Source organism: Bombyx mori, chromosome 27 (assembly GCF_030269925.1).
Source record: "Bombyx mori chromosome 27, ASM3026992v2".
NCBI lineage: Eukaryota > Metazoa > Arthropoda > Insecta > Lepidoptera > Bombycidae > Bombyx > Bombyx mori.
The window spans coordinates 10,476,761-10,499,466 of NC_085133.1; the positions used below are offsets into that span (position 1 = coordinate 10,476,761).

At 41.0% G+C, this 22,706-nt stretch overlaps 1 protein-coding gene across 2 annotated transcripts in view; it reads right to left on the reverse strand.

The window, feature by feature from the left end:
• Positions 1 to 22,706, reverse strand: part of LOC101743883 (uncharacterized) — a 399,362-nt gene that overhangs the window by 21,721 nt on the left and 354,935 nt on the right. The window contains exon 1 of one of the 2 annotated variants that reach the window (XM_004926006.4): positions 20,146 to 20,631. The exons of the other annotated variant lie outside the window; for it this stretch is intronic. Within the exon in view, the coding sequence (XP_004926063.1) occupies positions 20,146 to 20,188 (43 nt within the window). The 5' untranslated portion in view covers positions 20,189 to 20,631. Of the gene's footprint in view, positions 1 to 20,145; positions 20,632 to 22,706 lie in introns of those variants that run through there. 2 annotated transcript variants of the gene reach the window in all.

Consider the following 22,706-nt stretch of genomic DNA (forward strand, 5'->3'; position numbering starts at 1 on the left):
TTGTTTTTATTGCTTAGATGGGTGGACGAGCCCACCTGGTGTTAAGTGGTTACTGGAGCCCATAGAGATCTACAACGTAAATGCGCCACCCACCTTGAGATATAAGTTTTAAGGTCTCAAGTATAGTTACAGCGGCTGCCCTACCCTTCAAACCCTTCAGAAATAGGCAGGGTGGTGGTACCTACCCGTGCGGACTCACAAGACGTCCTACCATCAGTAATAAATGCCTTATGTTGTGTAATTGTTTTTTTAAAAGTAAGATTAGCAGACGAGCTTACGGCCCGTCTGACGTTAAACTGTTACCGGAGCCGGTAGGCTGTAGGCTGTGTACCAACACAAAATTCTGTATATAATTACAAAAAAACGGTCCGTTTTGCATACAAGCGATGGCCGAACACGAAAATGACTTTATGGAATGAAATAAAAAAGAAATCTTGAAGCACCAATTTGTGAGTTATAATGACGCGGGCACGGACGAACAAAAAAATAACTAGGACGATTCAATTAATAGCTTCCGATATTGGATGTGTTTAAGTACGTATTCAATTTTGTTCAGTAAACTTTTCCAATGAAATATTTAGTTGTGAACAATGTGTTTGCTTCGAAACATCTATACTAACTAGAGGTCCCGCAGTAGTCGAAATTCGACTATAATTAATTGGAATTGTAAGTTTGTACACTATTATGATTGTATTTTATACTTTTATAGTCACAAATTTCGCCAAGACTACACTATTAAAAATATTAACAAAGACAAACAATATTTAATCTATTCTCAATTTGACAACAGACGTCAAGAACGAAAGTTTGACAATAAATAGTATGCATGCGTGTGTGCGTCAAATACATGGTATGTAGTGTGTGTAATGTTTTCTTTATTTATTTATTGTATCTTTTATGCATTATTTTAAAAAAATATTAGCATTGTGCACTTCTCTATATTCTCTATAAGTGTGGGAAATTTCATACTCCTCCGTCCGCGCAATTTTCGTATAAAGGGATACAAAGTTTTTGCTTCACGTATTAATATATAGATATATAAATCTACAGTGGTTTTTACGGATGTTCCGTTATCTACTGAAACTTGGTATCCATGTAGAAAATACATGTACTTAATGTATAGGCTAATATTTATATGAGTGTTGGATTCAACACCAGTTGCGGGGGCGCTAATGGTGATAATCGTTGCGGGGGCGCTAATGATAATAATATAATACTTATCGTTTAATATGTAAAAATGTTAATTTTAAATACCCAGCGAAGCGGGCGATTACAGCTAGTTTTATAAAATAATAATAAGCCCATTTTATTGCCAAAAAACACCTTATCAAATAAAATAAAATACAAAATAAACTTGTGTTATTGGAACCCCATTCGTGTATAGGTCTCCTCTAGCTAACTCCACTCTTCCCTATCCTTGGCTTTGTTTCTCCATTCTTTTCCAGTTACTACTACTTCTACTACTCAATTGATGTTCGTAAAAACAACAGAGAAAACACGTCACTGTTTTAATTCAATAAATTTCAAAATAGAATTCATCCTTTAACAGTCGAATAAATCGGAATCTTCTTGAAATATTGTATTTAGTGATGCGCACATTACGAATGAACTGATCGTTCTTGATTCAGTGAACTGCAACACCATTCATTACCAATTAGTTCACGAACGATAATTGTACAAGATATGTGTGTGGAAGCTATGTGTGGAAACATGAATATCGTATGAACCTGGATGGTAAGCGAATTGGTGAATTTAAAGAGGCTTCAATTCTGATGGCGACACAACACCATGCTGACAGTACTATTGAGGTGATCTGATCGTGCCGGAGGGTAACGCAATCCTGAAAGTCTTCTAGTGAACTCATTACGCTTGTCTTAAAAAAACAGTTCACATTTTTCCGACTATCAACCGTGAGCACTGGAGGTACTTTTTTTTGTTTTTATTGCATTGATGGGTGTTAAGTGGTTACCGGTGCCCATAGACATTTACCGCGTAAATGCCGCCACCCACCTTGAGATATGAGTTCTAAGGTCTACAGTTACAACGGCTGCCCCGCCCTTCAAGCCGCAACACATTATTGCTTAATGGCAGAAATAGGCAGGGTGGTAGTATCTACATGTGCGGACTCACAAGACGTCCTGCCACCAGTAATTACTGGTGGCAGGACGTCTTTTTGCGTAATTACGCAAAATTATATAATTTTGCGGGTTTGATTTTTACTAAGTACACGATTTTATTGTCCATACGAAAAAAGGCAATGCTCTTGACATCCTCGTGTATTGAGAGGTCGAAGGTCGTTCTCATTGTGAAGTATATCGGCTCCGGATATTACTTAAAATCAAGCGGAATGCTCATTCGTTCATTAACTGCCCTTAATAAAACCAGCACACATTACAAATCTAATGGTATCTACTGGTGATAGGACCTCTTGTCAGCCCGCGCGAGTAGGTACCACCACCCCGCCTATTTCTGTCGTGAAGCAATAATGCGTTTCGGTTTGAAGGGTGGGGCAGCCGTTGTAACTATACTGAGACCTTAGAACTCATGTCTCAAGGTGGATGGCGGCATTTGCGTCTTAGATGTCTATGGGCTCCGGTAACCACTTAACACGAGGTGGGCCGTGAGATCGTCCACCCATCTAAGCAATAAAAAAAATGTTATTATCATTATGTAGTTAGCTCTTGTTTTCATGTTGTTTTCAAATATATATATTGCTGTAACATGTCAGAGTGTGTTATAAGAGATTGCTGTACATGCCTGTAACTGGCTTACATACCAGTACTTAATTTTATACATGTTAATTTTAAGCTTGAATGTTTTGTGTGTATTGCTGTTGGTGTGTCTAAATAAATAAATAAATAAATAAATGCCACTTTTTGACGCCACTATTTCACCACATATACTTACAATAAATGGTTCGAAATCTAACCCATAATGTTAAAGCTTACAAAAAGAAGTTATAAGCATTTGCAGTGTAATTGCATTTGAAAAAATAAAAAATAAAAAACATTAGCTTTTAAGCTTCGGGATGCGTACGTAAAATTTATTTTTGCCATAAACTCTTTTACGAGAGTTCCGCGGAGCTTTTAAGCTGCTAATTTGGTTTTATTAGTTAACTAATTAAAGCTCTGGTTATCGGAATGTGTTCAACAATGAATTTAAGTTAAACTCAACTGCGGATTCTCAATGAGCCGGCCCGCCTTTGACCGTCAGAATTGATCACATTTTGTCCATCTGTGCGTGGCATTCTCGCTCACGACTCGGTCGTGCGCGGACGTGCTTTCCGATCCGTGGCCCGCTTGCGAGCCGCGTCTCTGAACTCACAGTTGTGCTCGACAGTGTAGTGACCGTGAATACATCGTGCGTACAATTCGGTAGTGCGGACGTGCCGATCCGTTGGTCGCTTGCGATCTGCGTATCGAGGTCCATTTTTGTGCGCTAAAGTTTTGTAACCGCGAACCCACCCTTACCAACTGCCTTTTTCAAGGCAACCAATCGCTACGTTCAGCTTCCTGTGGCACTCACAGGCTAGCGATTTCCTAACCCTTCCCAAAAACAACAGTCTTTTTCAAGACTAGACCCCCGCTCGCGATTCTGCCTGCTGTAGCACTATACAGCCCGAGCGGGTTCCTTTCCTTTTCCCCGCCGATTGCCGTTTTCACGGCATAGGCATTCCCCCCCCCTGCTCCTTGCTGTCCTGCAGCACAGGGGGGTTACAAATCCTATCCTATCCGGGGCCTCGCCTTTCGGCGAGTTCAACAAAAGTCCCGGGGCCGCCCCCCCCGGGCAAGAAGCAAGAAGAAACATGGAAGAAAGTGCAAGTGTTTGTGACAGTGATCTTGTCGGGTTCCTCCGGGATAGGTACCCGTCAATTAGGGCCGAATATTTAGCATTTAGGGCCTCTCGTGGCAATCCCTCCCCCCCCGCGTCCGTCGCCGCGTATTTCAACCGTGCCTCGGAGGCACGCCGCGCGCCCCCCGCCGCGTTAAGTTCGAGCGCACGTTCCGACGATGCGACTCACGAAGCGCCTAGCGCTACCCCCACCCCCGCGCCCGCGTCGATTACGTCATCGCTCGTATCGTCCGTCGCGACCTCGATTGTTTCGAGTTCAGGCTCCGATACCGAATCGGAGATGGATTTCGAATCCGCGTCAAGCCCTCAGCCTGGAACTTCGGATGGGTTCCAAACCGTAACGCGCGGTAAAAAGCGTACTCGCGCCGTGGAGTCCCGGAGCTCCACGACGAAGCAGACAAAATCCGCGACCGCCTCCCGCCCGCAGGTAGTCGTGACACCGGAGTCGGACTCCGCTCGCCGCGTAACCCCGCCGCCGCGTCCCAAGCCCGCGCCCGCTCCTAAAGCAGCTGCCCCGCCCCCGCTGATTCTCCAGGAAAAAACTGCGTGGAACCGCGTTTCCCAGGCCCTTCAGGCAAATAAAATTAATTATACCCATGCGCGTAACGTCGCGCATGGGATTCAGATAAAGGTCGCAACGCCGGGCGACCATAGGGCCCTCTCAGCATACCTCCGAAAGGAGAACATAGGTTTCCACACCTATGCTCTTCAGGAGGACCGCGAGCTCCGCGTAGTGATACGCGGAGTCCCTAAAGAACTCGACATCGACTACATAAAGGAGGATCTGACCGCTCAGGCCCTCCCGATAGTTAGTGTGCACCGGATGCACAGCGGGCGGGGCAAACAGCCCTATAATATGATACTCGTGGCGTTAGAACCCACCCCGGAGGCCAAAAAGAAGATCGCATGTCTCACGACAATTTGCGGCCTATCCGGGATCTCAATCGAAGCCCCCCACAAGCGTGGCACTCCCGGGCAGTGCTACAGATGTCAGCTTTACGGCCACTCGGCTCGTAATTGCCACGCGCGCCCCCGCTGCGTAAAGTGCCTCGGCGACCACGCCACACTAGATTGCTCGCGTGTTAGGGAAACCGCGACCGAACCCCCAAGTTGTGTCCTATGCCTTAAGCAAGGGCACCCCGCGAACTACCGTGGATGTCCTAGGGCTCCGCGCAAGCGTTCAACCCTCCCAGCTCCGCGAACCGTCGGCCCAAAGACTTCGGCACCCTCAGTGCCGAAACCTGCCTTCGTGCCGGCTGCAGTTCCCACGGTTTCAGCGTGGAAAAAGCCGCTGCCGTATACGAAGGCGGGAACACAAACCGCACCCCCGCCCCCGCTCGCGACACGCCCCGCGCCTCAGCCCCTGCTCGCACCTCGCCCCGCGCCCGCGTTCCGTCCCCCGCAACCCTCTGCCGCCAACGACTTCGCGCTCGTGCGCGACTTCGTCACCGCGGTGAACTTCGACCGTCTGCGATCGTTCGCTGACGCTATCCGTAGGTCGACAACCCCCGAACAGCGGCTCGCGGCCGCGTTCGATCACATGGACGTTTATGAGTCCGTGTCGCGTACGTTATAAAATCTTTACCGGTAATCAATGGCGCAAAAAGGTAGAGAAAAACCGTATTCCCTTACGTTAGCATTCTACAATGCTAACGGACTCGCGCGGCAACGCGATCAAATTTTCGAATTCCTCCGCGATAATCTTGTAGATATTCTATTAGTGCAGGAAACCTGTCTGAAGCCCTCGCGTCGCGACCCGAAAGTCGCGAATTACGTCATGGTTAGGAATGACAGACTCACCGCCTCCAAAGGCGGGACTGCCATTTACTATAGGCGGGCCCTGCACGTTGTCCCTCTCGATACTCCCTCGCTCTCACATATCGAGGCGTCAGTGTGCCGTATCTCGCTGACGGGACACCAGCCGATCGTCATCGCATCCGTTTATCTCCCCCCGGACAAGCCCCTTCTGAGCAGTGACATCGAGTCACTGTTCGGCATGGGAGACTCCGTCATCCTGGCAGGCGATTTAAATTGCCACCACACTAGGTGGAACTGCCACAGTTCAAACATAAATGGTAGGCGTCTCGACGCGTTTATAGACGACCTTACCTTTGAAGTAGTCGGTCCCCCAACTCCAACATGTTATCCGTATAACATCGCGCTCCGTCCGAGCACTATAGACCTGGCACTGCTGAGGAACGTAACTCTGCGCTTGCGTTCCATCGAAGCAATGTCAGAGCTCGACTCGGACCACCGACCTGTCGTTATGCAGCTCGGTCGCCCCCACAACCCAGTCACTGTTACGAGGACCATGGTGGATTGGAATAAGCTGGGCACGTGCCTAGCCGACACCGCTCCGCCAATCCTCCCTTACGGCCCGGATTCGAATCTATCCCCCGAGGACACCGTCGAATCCATAAACATCATTACCGATCACATATCTTCCGCGATCATTAGATCTTCTAAAGAAGTCGATGTGGAGGACAGCTTCCACCGCATCAGACTGTCCCCCGATCTTAGGAATCTCTTAAGAGTTAGGAACGCGGCAATCCGGGCCTACGATCGTCTTCCCACGCATTCAAACCGGATTCGGATGCGTCGTCTACAACGCGAAGTCCACTCCCGCTTAAGCGACGCGCGTAACGATAATTGGCATAGTTATTTAGAACAACTCGCGCCCTCCCACCAAGCATACTGGCGACTAGCTAGGACTCTCAAATCCGAAACTATAGCCACTATGCCTCCCCTCGTACGCCCTTCAGGCCAACCACCGGCATTCGATGACGATGACAAGGCTGAGCTGCTGGCCGATGCACTGCAAGAGCAGTGCACCACCAGCACTCAACACGCGGACCCCGAACACACCGAGTTAGTCGACAGGGAGGTCGAGCGCAGAGCTTCCCTGCCGCCCTCGGACGCGTTACCCCCCATTACCACCGACGAAGTTAGAGACGCGATCCACAACCTACAACCTAGGAAGGCACCCGGCTCCGACGGCATCCACAACCGCGCGCTTAAACTCTTGCCAGTCCAACTGATAGCAATGTTGGCTACAATTTTAAATGCCGCTATGACGCACTGCATCTTTCCCGCGGTGTGGAAAGAAGCGGACGTTATCGGTATACATAAGCCGGGCAAACCGACAAACGAAACTTCTAGTTACCGTCCGATTAGTCTCCTCTCGACGATAGGAAAAATTTACGAACGGCTCCTTAGGAAACGCCTCTGGAATTTTGTTACCGCGAACAAAATTCTCATAGACGAACAGTTCGGATTCCGCTCAAAACACTCGTGCGTACAACAAGTGCACCGCCTCACGGAGCACATTCTGATAGGACTAAATAGGCGTAAACAAATCCCGACCGGCGCCCTCTTCTTCGACATCGCGAAGGCGTTCGACAAAGTCTGGCACAACGGTTTAATTTATAAACTATACAACATGGGAGTGCCAGACAGACTCGTGCTCATCATACGAGACTTCTTGTCGAACCGTTCGTTTCGATATCGAGTAGAGGGAACTCGTTCTCGTCCCCGTCAACTGACCGCCGGAGTCCCGCAAGGCTCCGCGCTCTCCCCGTTATTATTTAGTTTGTATATCAATGATATACCCCGGTCTCCGGAGACCCATCTAGCGCTCTTCGCCGATGACACGGCTATCTACTACTCGTGTAGGAAGATGTCGCTGCTTCATCGGCGACTCCAGATCGCAGTAGCCACCCTGGGACAGTGGTTCCGGAAGTGGCGAATAGACATCAACCCCACGAAAAGCGCAGCGGTGCTCTTCAAAAGGGGTCGCCCTCCGAACATCACTTCGAGCATCCCACTCCGTAGTAGGCGCGCAAACACCTCCGCCGTTAGTCCCATCACTCTCTTTGGCCAGCCCATTCCGTGGGTCTCGAAGGTCAAATATCTAGGCGTCACCCTCGACAGAGGGATGACATTCCGTCCCCATATAAAAACGGTACGCGACCGCGCCGCGTTTATTCTAGGACGACTCTATCCAATGCTTTGTAGTCGAAGCAAACTGTCCCTCCGCAATAAGGTAACTCTCTACAAAACTTGTATACGCCCCGTCATGACGTATGCAAGCGTAGTGTTCGCTCACGCAGCCCGCACCCACTTGAAATCCCTTCAGGTTATTCAATCACGATTCTGCAGGATAGCCGTCGGAGCGCCTTGGTTCCTTAGGAATGTGGATCTCCACGACGACCTGGAGCTCGACTCTCTTAGTAAGTATCTACAGTCGGCATCGCTGCGCCATTTTGAGAAGGCGGCACGACATGAGAACCCTCTCATCGTAGCCGCTGGAAATTACATACCCGACCCAGTAGACCGAATGGTAATCCGTCGACGTCGCCCAAAGCACGTCATTACGGATCCTCCTGATCCATTAACGGTGCTTTTAGGCACCACAAGCACCGGTCACCGTCCTCGTCGAACCCGTCGCTTGCGACGAAGGGCTCGACGAGCGAACTAACCCATAGACACAGCCCACTGAGTTTCTCGCCGGATCTTCTCAGTGGGTCGCGTTTCCGATCCGGTGGTAGATTCAGCGAAGCACTGCTCTTGCTAGGGTCAGTGTTAGCAACTCTCCGGTTGAGCCCCGCGAGCTCACCTACTAACGTTAGGATGAAGCTGAAATAGCCTCTCAAGGCTATCAGCATAGGTAGGGAAAAAAAAAAAAAAAAAAAAAAAAAAAAATGTGCGTGGCTGGAATAGCCCCTTGGGATACTAGCGAATAGGTTTTGTAGTTAGATAGCTTTAGAAGAAACTGATCTAAATTTACGGAATATTAATAAACTTTTTTTGAGTTAATGAACCGTATGAAAAATCTATTAGAAATACGTTTTTTTCATACGCTTTTATTTGCTTCAGACGTGTGTGTGAAATTTGGTATACTTATCAAGGACCGATGACAATTCAATACAAAAAAATAAATTAAACTCAACTAAAAAACGAAAAATAAATAATAGTTTAAAAAAACTAACAAAAAACGCTTTTATAGAAAATTCAACTAAAAAATAGAAAATAAATTTTAATATGTAAATTTGAATTAAAAATAGTGTAAGAAAAAATGATTCTATTGTAAAAAAGCGTGGGGTGCTTTTCAGGATATTATCAAAATAACCCTTCTACTCATATCTGCATCATTTTTAGTTCTATTTTCTATAAAAGCGTATTTTGTTAGTTTTTTTAAACTGTTATTTATTAAACTTATTGTAGATGCTGTTTTGCAACAAAGCAAGCTCTTTATTTAACTTTTGTGGCTGGAGGAGCGAATGCGTGACTGCTTTGTGGCACAAATAGGCAAATCGGTGCCTATAGGGCGCGAGTGGCATTGCGTCTTCTGAGCCCGCACGGGTACGTACCACCAGCTTGCCTATTTCTGTTGCAAAGCAGTTCCGGTTATGCCTTCCGGTTTGAAGAGTCGGGCAACTGTTTTAGTATAGACATGTCATTTAGGGCTCACGCCTAAAGATGGGTGGTGGCATAATAATGGAAACCACTTACCACCGAGTAGTCCGTGAACTCGTTCACCTTTCTAAGCCGTAAAAATAATCTTATTTAAAGTGTATTTTTCTTAGAAAATGTAAATATTTGTGTATTTTTGTGTATTTGTGTATTTGCTTTTTAAAAATTACCTATCCATTTGCATTCGTGTGAGTTCACGTGTTTCATATTTTTCAACACATACAGAAAATCTATTACTTCCTCATCTATAAACAAAACTTTATAATACGTTTAACGCGATGTTGTTCAACCGTTATGCAGCAGTTAAATTTAACCGCCCGCCGTTAAACTCTGGTTAGAACGTGATTAATGTGTTTATTGGTTGTAAATATACATTAAAAATTTGGTTTAGTGCATATTTTCTCGGAGCCGGGGATAGTTCTTTGAACTTTGGTGGTTTTTTTTAAACTCGCATCAAGAAGCAAAAGCAGAGCATTAAGTTGTAAGAATAGTTTTTTTTATTTTTTAGACTAGATGTGTGTTCGAGCGCTGAGTGGTCACCGGGGCTCATAGACGTCTTAATGTGAATGCAAAAAATTCCGTCTTGCACACGGGAAGTGAGCGCATTCACTCAATACAGATGAGACGCATCTGCGTAATAAATTAAAAACGGTAATTGGTATGAAAATATTTCCGCAACCCGTAGTTTAGTTTTACGTTTTTTAAAAAAATAATAATGCAAACATACTTTTGTTTTTTTTGCTTAGATGGTGGACGAGCTCACATCCCACCTGGTGTTAAGTGGTTACTGTAGCCCATAGACATTCACAACGCAAATGCGCCACCCACCTGAGATAGGATAAGGTCTCAGTATAGTTACAACGGCTGCCCTGCCCTTCAAACCGAAACGCATTACTGCTTCACCGCAGAAATAGGCAAGGTGGTGTTACCTACCCGCGTGAACTCCCAAGAGGTCCTACCACCAGTAAAGACTGATGAGGAGGTGATGAATTCCGTCACTGTCCTCGTCGAACTCGTCAATTGAGAGTTCGACGAGCGAATTAACCCATAGACACAGCCCACTGAGTTTCTCGTCGGATCTTCTCAGTGGGTCGCGATTCCGATCCGGTGGTAAACTCTGCGAAGCACTGTCCTTATTAGGGCTAGTGTTCGCAAATTCTCTCCGGTTGAGCCCGTGAGCTCACCTACCAGACTAACCGAATAACCTCTTAGGCTATCAGCGAATAATTAAAGAAAAAAATTACTATTGTCTTTGGTTTAACATAATAAAAATTTTGATACCTGACAAAATCTTTCGTGTAAGTAAACCTTCTAAAGAATTTATAATGTTCGTTTTTAAATTAACATAAACATAATCGTATATGTAACAATCGTTCGATTGTAAACAAAAGAACTACAAGTGAAAGTATCTATAGGCCGAAGTGTCGAACGAAAGGTTCCCGCGGAGCCGTGACGTGTAAACAAAAAAAAAACTCAGCCGTGTTAACGTAAACAAAACACTCAAAATTGTTTGTTACGTTACGTTTAGAAAGATCGTTTTATAGTCTTTCGCGTGTGTGCGGGGCTTAACAAGAAATTGTCCCGTAAACAATGTGTTTGTTAATGTTTATGAGTTTAGGAAGTTTTCATGGATTGCGGCGGCCATATTTGTTTGTTCGAATATAGGACTGTTTGAGCTTTGAGCTTGGGTCGGACGCGGTGACAACAATATCAAATTGTTTATTAACTTTCCGCTCGTTGCTTCCCCGCGCAGACTTAAGCTTATGTCGCCTGAGCGTGTATGACGCCCGTACTCAGCAGTGGGATAACGCGTATCCCATTTTAATACGCTTTTATTAGCTTCAGACGTATGTATGTTAGTATGTGACGGAATCTTTGAACATGATTTTGACCATCAAAACGTCGGATTAACTCGAAATTTGGTATACTTATTAAGGACCAATGACAATTCAACATTTAAAAAAATTGAAATTCAACTAAAAATAAATACTTAGAGTTTAAAAAACTAACAAAATACGCTATTTGTCCATAAAATCTTTTTCTTTGAGAATATTTCAATGACATTTGTATCAATAAGTTTAGTAAGGCCGTGTATAAAGTTTGGTAATTTAAATATACACTTTACTGAATGTATTTAAATATACTAAAATTAAAAACACGATTAAATAGGTTGGCGCTTTATCACTTAGAGCAATCTTTTCGATTAAGCTAGCAAAGAACTGGAAAAATGTACAATGCTTTGTGAATATTATACGTTTAGTTCGGCCGCTCGCTCATAGATGGCGCTACACGTATAAATTGAGATTCGTTTTGTGATTATCTCATTTTAATCTGACGAAAGTGTGTAATTATCATTTGAGGTATTAAAGCAAACTAAACATTTCCATTAAGGTTTATGTTGTTTTTCGTGTTTTTTTTCGATTATCCATTCGTTTATCGGTATCTAAATATGTTTTTTTTTTTTTTATTAAATAAGTCGCACCAAGAAATCCACGAAAAATGCTTACGTAGCTAACTATAAGTTTATTTACATTTTCGTAATTCATTAGAAGTGACGTATTTTTAATGCACTAATATAATAATTAATGAAATATTAAATTAAAAATTTAATTTAATATTTAATTAATTTTAATGACCCGAAACAATGAGTATACTTTCAACTTAATGTGGACTTTAAAGTACTCACAGCGCTACTAGACAACAGATGGCGCTACTTTAAAGAAACAAATAATTGATACAAGCTCTCTCCAAGTTCATTCAGCATTAACTCATCAAAGAAACTAGTTCACTCGCATTCCATTTAGAATTAGTCAGGAAAACAATTCAACCGAAACAAAAATGTTTCATTCATTAGAAAATTTTCAAATCCCAATTTTTTTTCCTAAATTTTATTTTATTATCCGTCATAGTTTTTTTGTTCGCGTGAAATGGGATTCACGTGAACGAATCGATTGGTATTTTGAATTGGCAGACACAAAAAGTATTCGCCGTTTCATATAACGTTGACCTATGATTGCTTATTCTGTGAATGCACATCTAATTTCTATAAAATCTATTCAGATTGCGAGGTGTTCAGAACAAAAACACTTTTGTAGCGTACATATTCGATGGTAATTTAAAGTTTAGTTGCCGTGAAGCAGTAATGCGTTTCGGTTTGAAGGGTGGGACAGCCGTTGTAACAATACTTGAGACCTTAGAACTTATATCTCAAGGTGGGTGGCGCATTTATGTATTAGATGTCTATGGGCTCCAGTAACAATTTAACACTAGTTGAGCTGTGAGCTCACCACTCATCTAAGCATAAAAAAAACAATATTAACTAAAACCCCACGAGCATTGAATTCAAATTTTATCTCATATTTCGTCAATACTTCTGTTTTGAGACTGAAGATTCACTTTACATTTGTTAGATTGACCTTCAAATCCTGAAGGATCATATACTCTTAGCAGTTTAACAGAATTTTATTCATTTATTAACATTATAACTTTTTTTAAATATAAATAATTATATTTAGGTTCATCAATCGTTCGTTCGTTTTTTAAGTCAATGGCACATCTCTATCTATACCCGCATCACTCTGGATACCACGATACCATACACACCGCCGAGAGGAAGATGGCGAAATATCATCCAGAGAAGGATAATGGGAGGAGATGGTCACGATCCTCAGACATGAGTAATGAGACTCAGGGAGGAGGATGATAGGCTCAAGATACGTTCATCCTAAACGTTATGTAACGCGATTCGATACGGTCATTGTAGAATGTAAAAAGATTTAAAAGTAGCTCCCGGTCGTGGTCAGCGATCACGTCTCTTTAATTCAGTTTATCACAGTTCATCGTAACAACTTTCTAGAGAATTCCAATTTGATACACATTTATAAATTTCGTTTACATGTTTAGCGCTTCCTTATTGCGCCTTTGACGAGTATATAAGGCTAGTTCGCGGCTCTCTAGATGGTAGACGGTTACGGCAGCCTGTATGCAACACCGAAAAATGAAAATATCTTTGAGATTGTATTGTTTTGATGGCTAATCTCATAATTCAGACCGCAATGCACGATTGCCGCTGCAAGTCCGAAGTACGCTCGATTCGATATTAATTTGTACAATGAATATTGTAACATGACAATCCCAATGAAATTATGAAAAATTATACGTTTTTATGGGCCAAAAATATAGAAAAATCACACACTATAGACAAAGCTGTGTTTGTGTAAAAGAAATTTTTTTTGCCAGAGGATTGGCATAGGTTTAGTTTTTTTTTTTTTTTTTTTTTTTATTGCTTAGATGTGTGGACGAGCTCACAGCCCACCTGGTGTTAAGTTGAGATGACGGCTGATAGAGAATGTAAGAGAAAAATTAGCTGTGCCGACCCCACTTAGTGGGATAAGGTGAAAAAATGAAGGGAGTGGAAATGAATATATCATTCAAAGGATCAGTACTGGAGCTATATCATTAGGAGCCGACACGCAGAGTTATGTGTCAGTCACACTAAAAGCGGTAAGTATAGCACATTAGATATAACACAAAAGACCTTTGTGGGTCTGTTTCTGTTACAGTTTTCGATTATAGTTTAAATTTCTCGGCGCTTTCACGGGTCGATCCGACCCAGTTCGCTTTGTAACAGCTAAGAACTTTCATGTTGATTCAAATATTACAGTCGTGTCGGCAGGAAATACGAAAAATACAAGAATATTTCATGAAATAGTCGGCGAGGGTCTGAACGATCACAGAGTATTCAAAAATAACTAGAGAAGCGAGTTTTTTTTTAATTGCTTAAATGGGTGGACGAGCTCACAGCCCACCTGGTGTTAAGTGGTTACTGGAGCCCATACACATCTACAACGTAAATGCCGCCGCCTACCTTGAGATATGAGTTCTAAGGTCTCAGTATAGTTACAACGGCTGCCCCACCCTTCAAACCGAAACGCATTACTGCTTCACGGCAGAAATAGGCGGGGTGGTGGTACCTACCCGTGCGGACTCCGAGAGGTCCTACCACCAGTAAGAGTTTTTAAATACATCGTGATTGTTCAGATTGTTATAATAAATTATTATTTAAAGCTTATATTTGTATATCGCATCTTTAGAATTATTAAGACCCAATAAAAAATAATATTTCTGGAAAACATCGAATAACGTTTTGTCACGTTGATAAACTTAGTATGAAAGCGAGATTATTGAAAAGCATATTAAAAAACCCGTAGTATTTTAATTTAAATTAATTCTTAAGTTATGCACATGATCTATACTAAAAAACTAAGCAAAAAGAAATAAATAAAAATTTTTTTTATAATTTATTTAATAGTAGTTCCAATTTTGAGTAGATATTTCACTAAAACTTTGAATTCTCTATAATTTGGTGTCTATAATTCTAAATATCTTGTTTGAATCGTGCTTTTATTAAGTCATAAACATAGTTAGTAGTAATTCCTTCGTTTTGCGCGAGTCGTAAATATTATTATAATAATTTTTACTGTTGAAACACGGGTTTTTAATGCCATATTATTTCCGACATTTCGAACACTTTTTAGTTTTCGTGGTCACTAATATTGTATGACTTAGTGTATCAAAACAAGTGGGTACGCACGGTAATTAGCTGAACTTATTTAAACAGCTAGCCCGAGACCTCTAGAACTATGTCGCGCATTGAACTACATATCTTTATCTATACTAATATTATCAAGCTGAGGAGTTTGTTTGTTTGAACGCGCTAATCTCAGGAACTACTGATCCGATTTGAAAAATTGTTTTCAGTGTTAGATAGCCCATTTATTGAGGAAGGGTTATAAGCTATATAACATCACGGTAAGACCAATACAAGTGGAGTACCAATAAAGAATGTTACAAAATAGGGGTTTAAATAGCTCCTTAACATACTATAATTCAAAAATATTTTTGGGGGTAAAATTTTACGTTATGCCAAAGTAATTATTCCACGCGGACGGAATCGCGGGCAAAAGCTAGTACAGTCAAAACCGTTTACTGCGACATCGTTTAAAACAACATGCCGGTTATAACAACCTAGAACAAAGGTCCCGGCTGAATGCCATATGACCGCCTTATTAAAAATATTGCTTTATACGACATTGCTTATAACGACATACCTCATAAAACGACCACATTTAACTAATATTTCGGAGTATTAGATCTGTTAGAACGACCGGCTAAGCTGTATTGTAAACAATTTGAATAGGTATCCACATTTGTCTTCAATGGCTATTAAAATCAGGAAAGAAAACAATAGGATTTAGTTTAGTGTAGGGTCTTTTCTAATTCTTAGAAACAAAACACGTGCATGCAGTAGAGTCAAAGACCGCTTCTTCATATCTCTTCAGTTAGTTTATTACTTATTTATACATAAAACGCACCAAAACTTTGTGGAGTTATTCGTGAAACTTTCAAAATGTCGCAAAGAAAAATAAAACAAATTAATATTGAAGAAAAATCGCGTATTATGTAAATATGTTTTTCCAATAATTCCCTATCGATTTGTTTGTACTTGCACGATACACATTAAACATCACCGGTTGTTACGACTATCGGTTTTTACGACTGAATATGAGCAGTCCCTTCGATGTGGTTATAACAGATTTTGACTGTAGATATATATTTTTTCTATACGTTTGTTTGTCACTAAACTCCTCCTTAACGGCTGGACCGATTGGAACGATTTTTTTTGTATGCGTTTGGGTGGCACCCTGGATGGTTTAGATTCACAAATCAGACCGACAGATGGTGCTGCATTCGGTATTTAGATTATTTATTTTTCCTAGATAAAATTATAAGGCAAAACAACGTTTGCCGGGTCACATTTAGTTTAGTAATTAGTTTTATATAAACACGTGGAAAAATCAATATAATAATATTTTGTCCAATTATGTGTCGTAGCCTTAAAATTTTGTCTCAATAGTCTATGATTTGTCTATGACTCTTTTGGAAGGTAAAACTTTACGTTATACAACATAGCGTTCATTCTATTTTTATTAAGATAATATTGATAATAGAAAATTTGAATTCAAATCAAGTTGTATATTTTCCTGATATTAGAGATATTTCTTATATCTGATATTTGATGAAAAGGCCTAGATTTATTGGTTAAAGGGAACTTTTGGTATTGTATTTGATAAGTATATTTACGGTTCAGCTTATTCTATTTATATTATGGGCATATCGGGCAGCGGCTCGGGAATGCCTCTTCCAGCTTGAGACAAAAAAAAAAGGCTCAAGCTTGAGATATAAGAACCGGAGCCTCAATAGATTTTTTACGGCTTGTCTATCTCTAAAATCGTAATATAATAACATTCCACGGCAGAAATAGATTAAGTCTTGTGCTCATTTTAAACTTACTTCAAAAAAGGAGGAGATTCTCAATTCAATTGTAAGCAGATTGTAACAAATTCTTTTTTTATTGGTAGATACACTATACGATTCGTCCTATGGAAAGTTCGTTTTAATTCGCTCCAGTAATTTGGTTATTAAAGCAAAATAATTTGAAAAAAATGTAGCATCGAATTAAACAAAATTCCGTATTCGCTTCTTAATTAATTCAATTGACGTAACAATTTATGCCACGCCGTCTGTTATTTCATAGACATGGATGTAGACATATTTTCTTTCTCTTTTTTTTTGTTGAGTAATTTTCGATAGAGATAGAACAATATATTCAATCTTATAGTTAGTTAATGAGGTTTGAACATAATTCATCTCCTGATTTCAAGCTGAGGTAATGGTAGGAGGATTCCGTTGTCGATCTATTTACCTTTTTTTTTATTTTTTATTTTTTTATTGCCTTTGTAGGCAGACGGGCACACGGCCCACCTGATGGTGAGTGGTTACCGTCGCCCATGGACTTCAGCAATGCCAGGGGCAGAGCCAAGCCGCTGCCTACCGCTTAATACTCTCCACAAGCCTCGTTTGAAGAAGGACATGTCATAGCGCTTGGGAAACACCGTGGAGGGGAGCTCATTCCATAGCCGGATGGTGCGTGGCAAAAAAGATCTCTGGAAACGCACTGTGGATGATCGCAGTGGCTCCAGGTAGTATGGATGAACTCTACTCCGGTGGCGGGCGGTGCGATGGTAAAAACGAGATGCTGGTATCATCTCGAACAATTCCTCAGAGCACTCCCCATGGAACATACGGTACAAAATACAGAGGGAACCGAAGTCCCTCCGCAGACCCAGAGGCTAACCTCGACATGAGACTAGGTTTAGTTAGCTATCCATGGTGTAGTGAGTAGATGGTAGAGAGATAGAAAACCCAGTGGCTGAATGAGGTCGATGTTTTACAAAGAATCCATCCTTTGCTTATAGAAGTTATATAAAGTCGAAGTTAAAGGTCAACGAACTTCGTTGGAAGATGGGACTTGAAAGTTCCAAATTTATTTAATGTTTATCGATCGGCAATGTCATTTTTGAATCATTACTAAATCGTGTTGTTCCAATGAAACTTTCAAAACCTTATCTTAACAGCGAAATAGATACTATTCATTGCAAATGTGAAAAGCTTTTCGAGCTCGAAAAAGCTCTAATGAAAACGAAGCTCCGTTGCCATTGTTAGTGCGAACGATACAAAAGAACCCATGAAAGCTTAATTGGATGTAAATATTTAGACTTTTATCTTTGACTTAAAGCGTTTTCGTTTAAAACCTGCTTTTGAATGTAAGCTAATAAATTCTCGGTCGGGATTAAAAATAACAATTCTCGGTAATTTTATTTGCAATTTAGCATCTTCTGAAATTCTTGCACATATTATTATTATAGGCACGGTAATAGTCTCTCGAGTTACTAAAACCCACTATCGTTCCTGCCCTATCGCAACCATATAGTTTGATTAACCCCATCTTACCTCTGCACCTGACTTTACCGCTAATTCCTAGCTTCTTCTAATCCCCAACTAACTCAAGCTGTAAAGCAATTCCGGGCCGTTTCGGGACTTGAATCCAAAGTTTCCACCAAGCATTACAAGGTGAGCGGTTTTTTTAAGTTGGTAAGGTTTATTGGAAGGTATCATCTTCAGCCACCGAATCCCACAATACCGCTCCCAGGCGCGGAAGCTTGCGGGTTCGGATGCCAGCCCAAAAAAAAGGGCATATTGATAACTCGCACGGGTAGATAAAATGATCCTGCCTATTACTGCCTTGAAGCAGTTATGCGTTCTAATTTTAAGCACGGGAATGATCTTTATAAAATATTATCGAGACTTCTCATGTCTTAAAACGGGTGTCGACTTTCGCGTTGTAATGTCCATCCATAGTAACAATATAACGTCTAGTGGTCCCTGAGCTCATTCACCCATTAACACTAATCATACCAACACTTACTGGTACCTATTTCTACAATAGCGGGTAGATAACGGTATACGATAAGTATTACTCAAAATAAACAAAACAAAAAGTATTATACTTATAATTACTCTAGAAAGTCATCAAGTCAATTGTGCAAAAGCAATAAGAATACGTTCATTTTCAATGCAAAAGTTCAAAATGGATCATTTGACCCGTTATGTTATGTTTGAGTCGTCTATTATCAAAGGTGGCAATCTGTGCATTTGGACAAAAAAAAGTTATTGATATGTCAATACAGATTGATTTGAATATAATCGTCTCCTTCAAAGAATGCGGTTCAAAAACTGCATTAAATAAAGGTTAATACTTAACCTGTTATTTATCTAAGATGTCGTTCAGAAGAGTTTTGTGACTGCCAATGGAATACAAAGTCAATAATTCGTTTTTCTGATTTACCAATAATTGTCCAAAAGTGACATTGCCGGCTTTGATAATAGTCGACTCGTTTAGTGTTAAGCAATATTTGGTCCATCGTTACGTATCTCTGTATCATTTTGAGTACTACATTATGCGCGTCCAATACGACGGAAACACTCCTAGGTTCGTATGTAAATATCAGCTTCCATTAATCTGACACTTATCTCGATATATTTCCTTCACAGTCACATTCATATCTTTTTAATTGATTCGTTTATCTGACGAGTTATGAGTCAATTAACCGGGATGAGCACTATTTAGGGGTCATTATGTTTTAGCCGTGTATGTCGGATCAGACAAATACATTGATAGCTGCTTATCTACAATGCGGGTTTGATATTGTTTATTCTAAGTAGGATTTATAGATTTCCTCTATTATGTTTTTTGGGGGAGTATGTATTATTTGAACGGAATAAGGATAGTTTGATGAAACGAGATCAGAGTGACTCTAATTTCAATGTGAAATGTTAGAAATTCATTTTGACGGATTTCACTTAGCTACATAAAGCTTAATGTTAGGCCTAAATTCAAAGTATCCAAAGAATCACATTAGTAAGTATGAATAATTGGTGTTATTTTGGTCGTTTCGTTTCATTGGACCACTGTTAGTGACATGTCTACGGAGCCATGATAGCATTTTATGTCGGAATTTATGCAAATATTCGGTTTTCATGTATACTGCTCAACGACTCTCAGCATTCAAAGCAGAAGAGAAAGTCCCAGCGTTGCGTCTTTAAATATTTAATTATTAATTTGCTAATTAAAAAGTATTAAGTATTTGATTATTTTGCACGAAATTTGACTTATTTTTATCGTCATTCAATAAATGTATATTTCCTTATTTACTTTGGGTTAATTGTGAGCGAGATTTTAATCTATGCAGTTCTTGGAATGCTCTTTGTTACCAGAAAACATTTAAGATTTCCACTCGCACGTTTATCAGTGCGACGTAATTATTCATGTATGCAAATGAGGGCAGAATCGGTGGTTCAATATTATCTTTATTTATAGCTGAGAGAGTAACATTCTTAGTATAAAAGACGATAACTTACCTAAAACTACCAATATAAAACACAAACTAATATATAAGATCATCAGGAATCTTTGGCAACTAAACTAAGTGTATCACACCCTATCAGAACGATCATCTACGCGACCGTCGAAATTTTATATCACAGTACACATCACTAACTACACAAAGCCGCCCGTCTTCCGATCCCATCAGGCCAACATTTCAACGCACAATTTTTTTTTTAAACCAAAACTTGTACACTGTAACTTTTTTCTTTCGAAAGTTTTGGTCATCGCAACGAGTCAAAACTCTTGAGTCTCCCACTGATTCCCATCACTAAGTTATGACGTCACTTTGAATACGAATTTCGAATCGATTTAATTCACTTTAAATTGCTTTAACTGTTTGTTGTACGATCGTTTTTTGGGAGCGACCGACGACAGTCCGTCACGCTCGGCGGTCGGGAGGCAACTGCCGTGAAGTTTGTTCGGATTGGTGAAGAATGCGCCGCGCATGGTTGCCACACCGGCCCGCTCGCCGGCCGAAACCTAGAGGCGCATTCGTACAGTTAATTTACAATAATCGAGGTGTATCTTCGAAACGGCCGGGTAATATAACCAGCCGGAATCGTGCATTGTTGGTAGCGTCGTTCCTTGCTTCGTATTTACACGTTGCGTTAAACTTGAATCTGTTGTCCTATTCTGGCGAGCTTTCGAAAAAAAAACTCAGGTAAACGCACGATGTGATGCTCCGGTGATATTAAGCTCGTTTTGAAACATCCAATTTCGTGTTTCGATTCATTCGTATTTCGATTTAACGCGTTTTAATGTGCATCGCGAATCGCAAATCAGCTGGGTTCTTTTTTTTTTCTTCTTTTTCTTTATTTATATGAAATGGTACTTTGAGAATTCGTAATTACGTTTCTCAATTCAATAATCCCTAAAAAGAGTAATTGCATTTAACACTAAGCATACCATAACGGGCCAATTGACCCATTTTAAACTTTTGCATTGAAAATGTACGTATCTTGTTGCTTTTCCACATTTGACTTCATGACTTTTTCTTACCAATTGTTGTTGTAAGCCTTTATTGCTGATACTAAACAATGATATTTACACATAGTAGCAAATTGTTTTAACTTAAATCTAATCTAATACATCGGGTTTCCCGGTTCAGTGTTCAGCGTGTCCTGTGACACATAGGCCTCTTCCAGCTGCTTCCATTCTTCTCTATTGCTAGTTTTTCTGGACCAGATTGTCCGTCCAATCATCTTTATATCATCTGTCCATCTTCTAGCTCGCCTACCTCTTTTTCTTTTGCCATCACGTGGCTGCCATTCTGTTATAATTTTATTCCATTTCATTCTGCTTTCCCTTGTCATATGTCCTGTCCATTGCCATTTATTCTTACCAGTTAATCTACAGTTATTATACTCTTTTTTTTTTGTTTTTTGTTTATTTTGAGTAATACTTGTCGTATACCGTTATCTACCCGCTATGACAGAAACAGGTACCAGTAAGTGATGGTATGATTAGTGTTAAGGAAAAAATTCTTGATTCAAGTGAATATATAAAGTACCTACTGTTTTCTTTTTACTATCTCTTTATTAGGCTTAGTTATTTTGTGAAGCATACCGAGAAGACTGGTAGGTAGATATGGAATTAGACTTAGGTTACTAAAGTCAAGCTTAGCACACAGAAAAAGGCAATCAAGCGGCTTAAACGCGAACATTGTCACTGGTCCATGTCATTAACAATGGTAAGGAAAATTATAGCTTGCCCGTAACCTACGTGATATGACTTTCAGATAACTAAAGACTTGATTACGAATCACGAGAACAATAATGGATGATTTGTTTTATGATGTTAATCGATACACGGCTAACATGAGGCTGCGTGTTAAATGCTAATATGGATGACCCACCTTGAGACACTCATGTCATCACTCAGTCGGAGTCTCAAGTGTACAACTACAGACTACTTCGCCGCAGAAATAGACAGGTCACTCGTGATTGTTTTTTTTGTTATTGCTTAGATGGGTGGACAAGCTCACAGCCCACCTGGTGTTAAGTGGTTACTGGAGCCCATAGACATCTACAGCGTAAATGCGCCACCCACCTTGAGATATCAGTTGTAATGTCTCAGTATAGTTACAACGGCTGCCCCAGCCTTCAAACCGAAACACATTGGTGCTTCACGGCAGAAATAGGCGGGGTGGTGGTACCTACCCGCGCGGACTCACAAGAGGTCTTACCACCAGTAAATAATAGGACGTATTGTAACGTATCGGAGAGTGGGTTAGTCGCTGTACATACGCTACATATCTCAAGGTGGTAGATTTAGCGTAGCACTGCTCCTGCTAGAGCTAGTGTTATTAAGTCCTCTCAGTTTGAGCTGCGTGAGCCACTTACCAGCCCACGCCGGTCGAAATAGCCCTTTAGGCTACCAAAGATCAGGTGGACAAAAAAAACTTTTATAACAAATATTATTATTTCGACATGGACAGGTAAGAGACCCTACCATCAGTAATAAGATTACAACAAAACTTAAGACTTGTATAGAGGGAAACCCCTCCAGCCACCGTGGGACGCGGGGTCAATTG